The 12,294-nt window shown below is 32.4% G+C and overlaps 2 protein-coding genes across 2 annotated transcripts; both read left to right on the forward strand.

Annotated features, from left to right (window-relative positions):
- Positions 1–9,658: 9,658 nt before the first annotated feature.
- LOC145063905 (uncharacterized) lies at positions 9,659–10,705 on the forward strand. Its single transcript, XM_079011468.1, has 2 exons — positions 9,659–10,336; positions 10,421–10,705. The coding sequence occupies exons 1-2, from the start codon at positions 9,659–9,661 to the stop codon at positions 10,703–10,705; spliced, it is 963 nt and encodes a 320-aa protein (XP_078867594.1).
- A 54-nt stretch (positions 10,706–10,759) lies between these two features.
- LOC145063906 (uncharacterized) lies at positions 10,760–11,589 on the forward strand. Its single transcript, XM_079011469.1, has 2 exons — positions 10,760–11,077; positions 11,119–11,589. Exons 1-2 carry the CDS (start codon positions 10,760–10,762, stop codon positions 11,587–11,589), a joined length of 789 nt encoding a protein of 262 aa, XP_078867595.1.
- Positions 11,590–12,294: the final 705 nt, after the last annotated feature.

Below are 12,294 nucleotides of genomic sequence, written 5' to 3' on the forward strand. Positions count from 1 at the left end.
GAAGATTAGATGCTTGAGCTACTACTTAGAGTTAGAATTAGATTGCTAAAAAAGATGTATTAGCATAGTTTTTCAATGAATTGCATTGTAAGGACAAATTTTTCCGCAATAAAATAAATTTTGGTTTTAAATTTTATTTATTTATCCTTGCAATGGCGTGTATGAAAAATTAATGTTCAAATGTTTCTATAATGGATTTGATTCTTATTATGTTATTTATGGAAAGTCGAGAATTTACCAAATAGGGAGAGTTTCTCATCGCCCAAGTTTCAATTGGACAGAAACTTGGAATCATGCAACTTGGTTGCACGATGAAGGAGAAATTTCATATTTGGAAATTAGACTAATTCATTGACAAAGTGTCAATTGAAGGACTAGGAGATCGAGCACACAACGTTGTGTGTTGATCAAGTCCACCATAAGAGTAACAAGATATTCGTCATGATTTACTAAAAGTTTAGTAAATATGATTATACTTACAAGATTAAGTGTAATTCTGAATTGATTGAAAAAGTTTAAATCAATAGCAAAACGAATAAGAAGAATCAAGTAGGCAGAAAGATAAAAGTTTCTCCATTCTAAGAAGAAGGGAGAGTAGCTTTTATGCTTTATGATAGGTCTTAGTGATTAAGTCTTAGTACAATTGTATATTTAAGAAGAGGAATCAAGGATTGAAGAAATGGTTAAATCAAGAAGTCAATCATACTTCGTTCCAAAAACAAGTCTTAGAGTTAAGATTGTGACATTGAGTGATAAGTGTTAAGAAGGTTTATAACAATCATAAAATGTGGAAAGTTGTGATGTCTTGGATAAGACAAAGACCAACTAGGACCAATTTATGAAGTGTTTTGATAAAAACTACACTAACTCTTGAATATTTGTTTGTCAAGAAATGTTTATTGACAAGAGAATCTTATATGTCAAGGAGTCAGTGGGAGTCTTAATGGTCTTGAAAGGTTTCAAGAACAAATCAAATAAACCTTATCGATCATCACTAGCACACGAGTTGAGGTTTACAACCTATCGTGTTGACATTATTTTGATTCTGTGCTGTTCCAATTGAGTTAATTATGCATGTGAGTCCTATGAGTTCTCATTTTGAACGCATAAAAGGCAAAGCACCTTAATCAACGAAAGGTACATTGATAGGAAAGGGTGAGCTGCTTAACTAGTTGGAAGACGTGGTGGGCAGCTGTGCTACCATAAGGCAAGAAATCAAGATCAAGAAAGTTCGGTCCATATGAGTTTGAATTTGTCGTAAACTTTGGTTTTAACAAATTCACATGGATAGGAACACATGAACCATTTGAATCTAAGTGTCATAAGATTTCCTCCTTCATGAAAATGATTGTGAGGAAATGCTTTCACTAACAAAGATTTTAAGAAGATAGTGATTGTAAAATTGCATTCTCGAATTCGATTATGGTTACGGTATCCCTTTCCATAATTTGAATTGTGAGGTTTGGCAATTAGTCTTAATTGTTTGGACACACATATGAACTATCTAAGGCAAAAATGTATAAGTTCAAGAGGCCTTGATAAAAGATTATCAAAGCATTAAGTATTAGAAACATGGACTTAAGAAATTCAATAGGAATTGTTTTTCTGAAAGTTAAGATGTTTATGAATACATGTCGAAGCTAGTGGGAGCATAAGTGTTATGTTTTATAATAATCATCATGATAGTGGGAGCATAAATGTTATGATTGTATGATTATTAAGAAAAGTATTGCAAGGTTAGCAGTATTAATTATAGAAAACAAGAGTCATACTTTGCACAGTTGTAAGAGTTGAAAGGTTGTTTTGCTATAATTAAGGGAGAGAATATTATGCTTCATTTCAAATCTAAAGGATTAGGTTGAGAAATGTTAATAATATTAGTCAAGGGTACATAGTGTGTTCTTAAAATTTCGATTATGATTACGGCATTCCTCTTCACAATTCGAATTTTGAGAACATAGCAAATAAAACATTATGCGTCGTGTCCCATACGCTTCGGGTATAGGATCGATTGCAAATGCTTTAATGTTTGACCATTCTAAAATTTTCCAAATGTCTAGCGCATTTAGAGGGAAAAAGGACCAGAATCAGTTTTGACTAAAATAATTAAACAACTATCGAAGGACAATCCAAAGTTTGACGAGGATTGGTCGCTTGTGAGTAGTTAGAAGCATGGTATTGGATGGACCATATCGACATTATTATGAATAGAAAAGATTCTATTAAGAATGAGTTGTCATATGGAAATTATGGAAATGTTTCCATATTGGATGGACCATATCGACATCATTATGAATAGACAAGATTCTATTTAGAATGAGTTGTCATATGGAAAGTATGGAAACGTGTCCATATTGGGAATTGAATATTGAAAAATCTATGACTAGATTAGAAACTTTTATGCAAAAGGATGTTCAAAGGAATGTACTTTGAGTGAGAGACATCACGTCTATGGAATTGTCTTGTAACCATCTCCGATAGAGGACTTTGTAATATCATTGGCAATAGTCTTTGTGACTTTGGTGCAGTGATATTACGAAAGGGTCATTGCATAAAATGTTAGAATCTAGCATATTCTATAAGTAGCAAGAATTTGATATTCTTTCACTTATGGAAAAAGGATTTGGAGTTGTGAAATGAGAATGATTGGAAATGTGTTCAATATGATCTATTTCACAAAGTAAGAACCATAGGTAAACATTGTATGCATGCTAGAAGCATGGGACAAGTGTTGGAATTCAAGTAAGAAGTTGATTACCCGAAACGACAAATAATGAGTAATCGATATGGTGATAAATAAAAGGTGTTTTATTTATGCTTAACGGTTTGAGGCCATATCGGATTAGTATTATTCTTGTGTTTCATTTTGCATGTTTTGACTTCCTGAATAATTTAATTGGTTAAGAATAGTCAAATTATTCAAACGGGCCACAGTCGTTCATATGTTGGAAGTAGATATGAAAGAAGACTGTCGTGAATTGGTGTGTGGATTGTCTAAAAGAGTATTAGACATAAGCAAATGTTTGCTGCAACGTTCATGAGTGCTTATGAATATGATTTGAGCATTGGATTAAACCCACGCTCACTTGGATCACTCCATGAATTGTATCACGAGTGATTGGTGAGACGATAACATCTTATATTCTTGAAACTGAGATGTGTGAGTTGTATCTTGCAAATCAGTTGCACATTGATAATATGTAAACGCACTAGTAACTTGGTGTTATAAAACATATTGTTGTGTGTGATTTGGTGAGTAAGTGCAAGCAAGCATTGTATCAAAGTTTATCCGTTCCTTTTATCCAAAGTAGGATAAAAGCGATATCTTTGGGCCCCTCGATGATTTAGTGATGACAAACGTAAATGCTCGGCCGGGCTAGGGCTAATTTGATTTGTTCAATTAGTCAGTCGTCATAAATCGGGAATTGAGATATAGTACAAAGATAATGATTTGAAATCATATCTCATATGATATCTAGAATGGAGGAATATATGATCCCTTATCTAAGGACACGCGTATCTGATAGGATCAGAGTTGACAGCGGCTTTGGAAAGCTACGATTGCAGATCAGGATCTGAAGTCATACGCATAATAGTTATTAGACTTATCCAAGTGGGAGATTGTTGGATTAGTGTCTAAGTCCATAACTATTTTGGTATGTACTTGACCCGATGGTGCATGGTCCTTTTGGGTTGCCTTCACCAAAGCAACTTGATAGGATGAATTATGGAGAGAAAGGATTAAATATGATTTATTAATATATTATGAGAATAATATATTAAAGGAGAAATCATATTGTTTAATTAATATTAGTCAATAATTAATTGGTAATTAGTTTTGTGACTAAAAGAGATTAATTAAACTTAAGGGACTGGAATTGTAATTATAAGATAATTGCAATTTGGGCCATGGATTGTCTTGAATCAAGGGGTGGACGAATTCTAATGGGAAACCCATAAGGAAATCGTCCAAGGGCTTGATTAAAGGAGCCTATGGGTTGCTTAGGGCTTAAGCATCCAAATTAGGGTTTCCTTGTTAGATAACCCTAATAGCCTCACTATAAATAGACCCCTTAAGGACCAAAAACGTGGACAAGACTCCTCTAGGGTTTGTAGACGTTTTTGGGCAGCCTCCATCCTCTCTCCTCTTCATCCTCTTGCTTATGGTGTTTGTGAACAATTAGAGGAGTGACACTTGTGACTCTAAGCCTTCCAAAGTCAATACAAGGAGATTTGGGATTGTTATTGCTACATAACAATCAAGGTAATATCATAAACCTAATTATATGTTAATATCGATTTCCATATGCTAGAATTAGGGTTTATAGTCTTGGATTCAAAGCATGTACAATAAAGAAACCTAGATCCAAGCATTAGGGTTTGTATGAGCACATAGGATGTCTTATGACCAAAACCCATCATAACTACCTTTTATCCGTGTTCACATATTGACAACTTCTTCTTTTTTGTACGTAATAAAGCAACTAACTTGTTTTTACTGTTTAAATTACACCAATATTACCGGCTAATACCTGTTTTAACCGGTAACTCAAAGGGAAAATGACTTAGGAGGGTAATTACCTCTTATCCGTGTTCACATATTGGCAACTTCTTATTTTTTGTACATAAGAAAGTAACTAACTTGTTTTAACTGTGTAACATCTCAAAAATCATGACCAAAAATTTCGTTTTTAATTTAATACTAAAACCATAATTGTCAAACCATTAATTTAATAATCCGGCATCGGGCCCCGCCTGGCATTAAGCCTCGCTCGGTATACAGATCTGTCTCTCTTAGGCCCCGCCTGTCTCCGGGCCCCGCCCGCTAAAAACATACACTCATATAACATGCTAACATATAAAGAAACATATTCTAATGTATCCCTGTCCTAAGAAACATACTCTGTTAATAATGAGATACATAACTTCGTCCGTACTTAGCTAGTTCCAGCCAGGGCTTCAACAGTGCATGGTGAGTATCCTCACTGTGTGAATGGGTCTAAGGCCACAATGCCAGCCCATGTAGTCTATGAGTAGGAAGACCCGGGGGTTAGCCTTAGGCATTGTATGCTAGTATGTTATTCCAGACCAAGGTCCGATGTCGGGCGGGTGCCCGATGAATGTTTCCATGTTAGATTATACTTGTTGTGTGTGTGATACTTGTATGTGCCTGGTAGGGAGGTGAGTGTGGGCGAGGTCCCGTATCTCATCACTAGTTGAGTACGGACGATGTTCCGTATCTCATTATTAGTAGAGTATGTTTCTTAGGACAGGGATACAGTAAAGTATGTTTCTTTATGTGTTAGCATGTTATATGATTGTATGTGTTTAGCGGGCGGGGCCTGGAGACAGGCGGGGCCTAAAAGAGACAAATTTGTATACCGAGCGGGGCTCGATGCCAGGCGGGGCCTGATGCCGGAGTATTAAATTAATGGTTTGACAATTATGGTTTTAGTATTAAATTAAAAACGAAATTTTTGGTCATGATTTTTGAGATGTTACACAGTTAAAACAAATTAGTTGCTTTCTTATGTACAAAAAATAAGAAGTTGCCAATATGTGAACACGGATAAGAGGTAGTTACCCTCCTAAGTCATTTTCCCTTTGAGTTACCGGTTAAAACATGTATTAGCTGGTAATATTGGTGTAATTTAAACAGTTAAAACAAGTTAGTTGCTTTATTATGTACAAAAAAAAGAAGTTGTCAATATGTGAACACAAATAAGAGCTAGTTACCCTCCTAAATCATTTTTCCTAAAATTTTATCAAAAGTGTGCTAGCAGTCTACCACCTACCTTTTCTATTATTATTATTATTTTTTTTTTCCAGATTTTAGTCTATGACTAATTATTTTAAAATCCACTTTTAAATTAGTCCTATGAACTTATGACATGAAGATTTGGTAGATAAAAAATGAACCTTAAAATGATTTAAGATAAAAATACAAAAAATAAATATGAAAAAAATAAATTTATAAACTTGAAATACTAATTTTAAAATTATAAATTGTAAACTGAAAAGTGCATAAATGCCCAATTTCATTTTCGTTTACAAATACAAGTACTTTTTTTTTTTATTTAAATCTTTTTGTTTGTATAACTTTAACCAGCTTTCAATGTATTTTACAAATATGATACAAGTATTATTCTTTTAAAAAAAAATTCATCAACTTTTTTTTTTTTTTTTTTTGCTAAAACTAAGTTTTTAAAAAAAATTCATTTATTTTCAAATAATTTTTACAATTTTCCCCAAATCTTTTTTAGAACTTTTTTATGGCTTTTTTTTTAATTGAACAATATCTTTTACATCTTTTTTTTATGAATTAGTTTTTTTTGAAATTTTACATTTTTTTTTTTAATTTTTGCATGGTTTTACAAACGTTATCTTTTCTTTTTAAGAAATAACACACTACTGATTTAAAAAAAAATAACTTTTGTATGGTTTCTTATAAATGTTCTTTTACGAATTACCATACCATTTAACCCAAAAAAATTGCATCAAAAAATTCCGCAGCAACGTGCAAATGATAAATAATAATTTTGTGTCAACTATTTATAGGTTTCGGACGTGTTTGGCAAAAGTAGCTGTTAGCTGGAAGCGGATAGCAGATAGCGTGTAGCGGGTAGCTGGTAGCGGGAAACTGTAACTTTTATTTGTTATATGAGTGTTTGGCAAGAGTATATAAAAACTTTTGAAATATATAAAATCACATAAAAAGACAATTGATTAAAAATAAATAAATATGTAAATATAGTTTTAAGGGTAATTATGTAAATTGAATTCAAAAGTTCAGTAGCGTTTTGTTAAACGCTACATGAAGTAGCTTTTGGATTTGTAGCGTTTTGTTTAAACTAAAAATTCAACGTTTGTACTACCAAACGAAACTTTTTGTTTAAACTAAAACGTTTTGTCAAAAGCTAAAAGTTAGAAGTTCCTAAACGCTTCCAAAAATTTCGTGTCAAAATGGCACTTCTAAACTAGAAGAAGACGTCATCGGTTTAACAAAAACGTTGTCTTCCTTTTTTATATGGAAAATGAGTCATGATAATATTGGTTTTGTTCGTATTATTATTATTATTATTATTATTTATCATATACCATCAAAAGTCAAAACTAGAAGAAGACATCATCCGCTTATCGAAAAGGTGTGTTTTACATCTTTTTTTACAACATTCTTTTGACAGATATGTTTTACCAAAAAAATATTGAATTAATTCTTTTACAATTTTTATATCTTCGTTTTTATACAGGGTTTTTAAGAGTTTGCCGTTTTACCTTTTTGCTTTTATGCGTGTTCTTTTAAAATAATTTCTAATTTTACATTTTAGGCTTCTGTTACAAAATGATATTTTATTATTTTACATATTCATTTTAATATATGTTGGACTGTATTTCTTAAATTAACACAGCCTATTGTAACGTTAGTAAGTGCGAACCTTACTTATTAACAAACAACATACGATATTAAACAATTAATATCTACGCTGTCAGTAAAGTTCAACAAATATCTCTTTCAAACAATTAAAGTTGTTGATTTGTGGTTCCATGGAGCTTTTTAGGAAAGGAGTGGGTTTTCAGGTGGCCCCCATCTATCAATTATTTTTCTTTAAAAATCTAATTTTTTAAGTTATGCAATACTTAATTAAGGGATTTTGATTCTTTGATTTTTAAATCATGTAACGTCTTAGACACTATAATAATCATATAGATGCTGTCTTAATTTATTATATATCGATCGAACTACCAGGTTGTACTTTGTAATACGTTTTAGACACGATAATAATGAAACTTAATGTGTTAGTTTTTATCTAATTCGAATGCAAATAACAATAATAATTTAGCAAAAATTATGTCATTTTTTAATTTATCCACACAAAAATCTAAATAGTATTTTTATTACATAGTCATGTTACATAAAGACAAAAGATTGGTCCCTAAGTGTTGAATAGGCCCCTCTTTCGGTTGTAAAATACCACCAAACATCCGGTACATGTCGGCAAGGAGTTAGGCCATGTTATACACGTAGCCAATCTCTTCATTCCTATCATTGTTTTTCTTTCTTTCTTTCATTTTTATAGCGACCAAATAGTATTAACACAGAAAAAAAAAAAAAAAAAAAAAAAAAAAAAAAAACTTCAGTGAACACCTTATGCTGCACTAAAAAAAAAATGAAAAACATACATCAGCTAGACCAATCAATCTTATATAAGTTAGATCTATTATTTATTCAATTGAAAGCGTAAATACTAATATTATCCTTATCCCTAATACACATAATTTCTGATCTTTTGTTCGTGAAAACAATGACATCCATAAGGTGGAGTACATTAGAGACACCTTCAGTTTTTGCATCTTTGTTTTTTCTTCGGTACTAGAATTCAACATATACAGAAATTCAGAGCAAGGCGAAGGTTTATTATGAAGAATGTAAGACCATCCTACTGGCCACTTTCACATTTCCGAGTCAACATAACATATGCAGGAGAAAACTCTCATACGTTGACCGACAAAAGGGATATAAACTTGAGGACAACACAATCCCACGTTTAATTAAGTTTGGAATAGTGAGAATTTTGTTTTTAAGCATACACTACACGCAAGAATTAATCTATAAAGGAATCCATTTTACCCAAATTGTTTATGTGAAATTCGAATTTTTGAAAGCTAGCTCCAATAATGTAGAATCCTCTGATGCGTCACACCCAAACCCTAAGAAAACCTAGGATCGAAAATTAGAGAGAGATGAGGAAGAGTAATTTCGAAATTCGCTATGAATTATCTAGTGTTTTTCAAGCCTTCTATAGATCCTTATTTATAGTTATAGGGAATCCTTATTTGAATATTATAATAATAATATTGTAATATGATTTAAATCATTAATCATATCAGCAAATAGAGGCTTCCATAAACCCTAATAAGGGCTTCTAGAAGTGTCTATCATAAGGAGGTTGTAGAATGTCTTCCTTGTTGAACTATTGAACAATTCCGGTCTAACCCTTATGCCTTTAATTACTTCTAATTAATACAAAATCAATAATAAAATTAATTCTGAATAATTCTAATTATACCAAATATACCTTCAATAGAGAAGCAGCAAAGAGGCTTTAATCTAACACCAAATTGCACTAAAATGGGGAAAAAGGAGCATCATGCTCACAGTATTTTTTACAAGGAAAAAAAACAAAGAGTAAGAAAAAACTAACACAAACCAAGTCCTACAATGGTTTATATACCACCACGTCAAGATCAATGAACCATGCTTTCAACAAAGTCAAAGGGATGGAGCATTACACTCCACCTCGACTCCATCAAGGAGTTAGTGGTTTTAGGACAAATACTAGTTCTTTGTGTGTGATTCACTGTATTATATAAACTAGCATATATATTTTTATATACAACCCTTTTATATAAAAATTAACTATTATATAAATAAACTCTAACAAGTTTATATATATATATATATATATATATATATATATATATATATATATATATATATATATTCCCTTGTCAACCAAGGGGTCATATATTCCCTTCAAAGAAAATAGGTTCAAAAGAAAGACGTTTTGTTGTTAAATGGTTTGATGACTTTGATTGGTTAGAATATAACATAAAAAAGAACAAAACATTTTGTTTATTTTGCTATGTATGTGGAGAGATGGTGGGAAAACAACATGGGAAAGATGCATTTGTTTCACACGGTTTTGATAGTTGGAATAAAAGACAATCATTGAGAGATCATATGGGTGGTATTGATAGTTTTCATCACAAAGCAAAAGAAAATTGTGAATTTTTATTGAAAGAAAAACAATCTATTAGTGCAGCCTTCAAGAAGCAAACCAAGATTGAGGAGAGTAATTATAAACTTCATTTAGGTGCTTCAATTTGGTGTTGTAAATGTTTATTGAAAAATGGTTTACCATTTCGGGGTCATGATGAGTCGAGTGACTCTCTTAATAGAGGGCGTTTCTTGGAGTTATTATCTTTCTTGAGAGACCATAATGAAGGCATTCGCAATGTTACCTTAAAAAATGCTCCTCAAAATAATCAAGTGACGTGCCCGAGGACTCAAAAGCAAATTGTTGAATACTTTTCAACAGAAATAGTTTTAGATATTTGCAAAGAAATTGGTAAAGATGTGTTTTCTTTATTGGTTGATAAATCTAGTGATGTATCAAAAAAAGAACAAATGGCCATAGTTTTGAGGTATGTCGACAATCGTGGAGTGGTGAAGGAAAGATTCATTGGAGTGGTGCACGTGAAGGATATATCCTCTTTGACTCTTAAAGCAGCCATAGATGACGTTTTTACCCGTAACAATTTGAGTATGTCTCAGGTAAATATAACATTTTTTTTCTTCCTTATTATGAATTTTAATTGAATATTATTCGCTTTAATGTTTAATATCTTTTTTTATCAGGTACGAGGACAAGGTTACGATGGGGCAAGCAATATGCGAGGTGCATTTAATGGTCTAAAAACTTTGATTTTACAAGATAATGATTCAACACATTATGTGCATTGCTTTGCACACCAACTTCAGTTAGTTATTGTGGGTGTAGCAAAGAAGCATGATGGTGTTGACGATTTCTTTGAGCAACTTTATATGGTGGTTAATGTGGTAGGTGGTTCATGTAAAAGACAAGACATGCTACGGAAAAGTCAAAGAGAAAGGGTGCAAATGTCAATTGGAAATGGTACTTGAAATTGGAAGAGGGTTAAACCAAGAGAGCTCGCTTATTCGAGTGGGAGATACAAGATGGTGTTCACATTTCAAAACATCACAAGTTTGATGAAATTATTTCCGGAGGTTCGTCATGTTCTTGCTTATGTCGAAGAGGAAGGATCCACTTTAAGTAACCGAAATCAAGCATTTGGTATCTTAAAATATTTCAAGACATTAGATTTCGTGTTTTACTTACATTTGATGTATGAAATTTTACACCTCACGAACATATTGTCAAAGCATCTTCAAAAAAAGGATCAAGATATTTTAGAAGCGACTTCTTTGGTTAGAGGGACAACGGACGCATTGAAGTCTTTAAGAGACATGGGGTTTGCTAAACTTTTATCGAAGGTATTCTCTTTTTATCAAAAACATGATATTAAATTGTGGAGATGACGGAAAATTATGTCACATCAAGAGGCCGTAAGACTAAAGTTACTGATCAATTTCATTTTGAAGTTGAAATTTTCAACACCGTCATGGATATGCAAATTATAGAATTCGGGGACCGATTTAGTGAACTTAGCACCCGATTACTAGAATACATTGGAGCTTTGAGTCCTTGTGATTCATTTGCTAAATTTGACAAAACAAAGTTGTTAAAGTTGAGTGAGTTATACACAAAATATTTTGATGATGCGGAGAGGATGCAACTTGATGGTGAACTTGAAATATATTATCACGCTTTGCATAAAGATGACCGGTTCACTAGTTTGCAAGGAATTTCCGACCTTTCTCGTTTGATGGTGGAAACGGGGAAACATCGGTCTTATCCTATGGTTTATAGTTTGTTGAAGTTGGTTTTGGTTTTACCCGTTGCAACCGCAACGGTCGAAAGATGTTTTTCAGCGATGAAGTTTTGAAGACGAATTTGCGTAACAAAATAGGTGATGATTTTTTTGAACGATGCCATGTTTTCTTATGTTGAAAAAGAAGCACTTATGAAAGTGAAGTTCGAAGATGTAATGGATCGGTTTCAAAAAATGTGTACCCGTAGATGTCAAATTTAGATATTAAGATGTAATGGATCGATTTGATGTACTAGTACTTTTAACATTTTTATGTTATTATATTCGGACGAAAAAAAATTGTGCCACTGCTGTGACAACTTTCTGCGTCCGCCACTGTGATTATATTTATTAATAATCAAATTACTCTAATAAATAATCAATAAATGGTAACTTGTTATAAGGTGTGACCCTATAGGATCATATGTGATTAACAATAACATTTTATAATGACTCTTTGGCCGAAAGATATTTTAATCTCCGATTTGCACAAGACTCATCATAGATTGATATAGACAGTGGAGAACGTCTAACAACATTTGAATGCCTCTAATAATACATGACGAAGAATTACATTCATCAACATCCAATTCCCAAAAGTTCAAAGCTAGAATTAATGTATAAGGTAAGTTTATCAGTTATACATTGGTTACAGACATTCTATTGAACATGAGTTGGATCGCAATCAATCATTGGGTGTTCAACTTTAGATACCACTTTGTAGATGTCTAACTCTCAACACATAAGAAGAACAAATCTCATATAGACTACATAAGCCTC

Source organism: Lactuca serriola, chromosome 7 (assembly GCF_051521515.1).
Source record: "Lactuca serriola cultivar US96UC23 chromosome 7, Lser_US96UC23_V15, whole genome shotgun sequence".
Classification (NCBI taxonomy): Eukaryota; Viridiplantae; Streptophyta; class Magnoliopsida; order Asterales; family Asteraceae; genus Lactuca; species Lactuca serriola.

Bases quoted from the DNA above. Each gene is read 5' to 3' on its own strand.
- LOC145063905 (XM_079011468.1), top strand. From the start codon at position 9,659: ATGGTGGGAAAACAACATGGGAAAGATGCATTTGTTTCACACGGTTTT. The intron at 10,337-10,420 runs GTAAATATAACA...TTTTTTTATCAG, and splicing joins ACAATTTGAGTATGTCTCAG to GTACGAGGACAAGGTTACGA.
- LOC145063906 (XM_079011469.1), top strand. From the start codon at position 10,760: ATGGTGTTCACATTTCAAAACATCACAAGTTTGATGAAATTATTTCCG. The intron at 11,078-11,118 runs GTATTCTCTTTT...TAAATTGTGGAG, and splicing joins TTGCTAAACTTTTATCGAAG to ATGACGGAAAATTATGTCAC.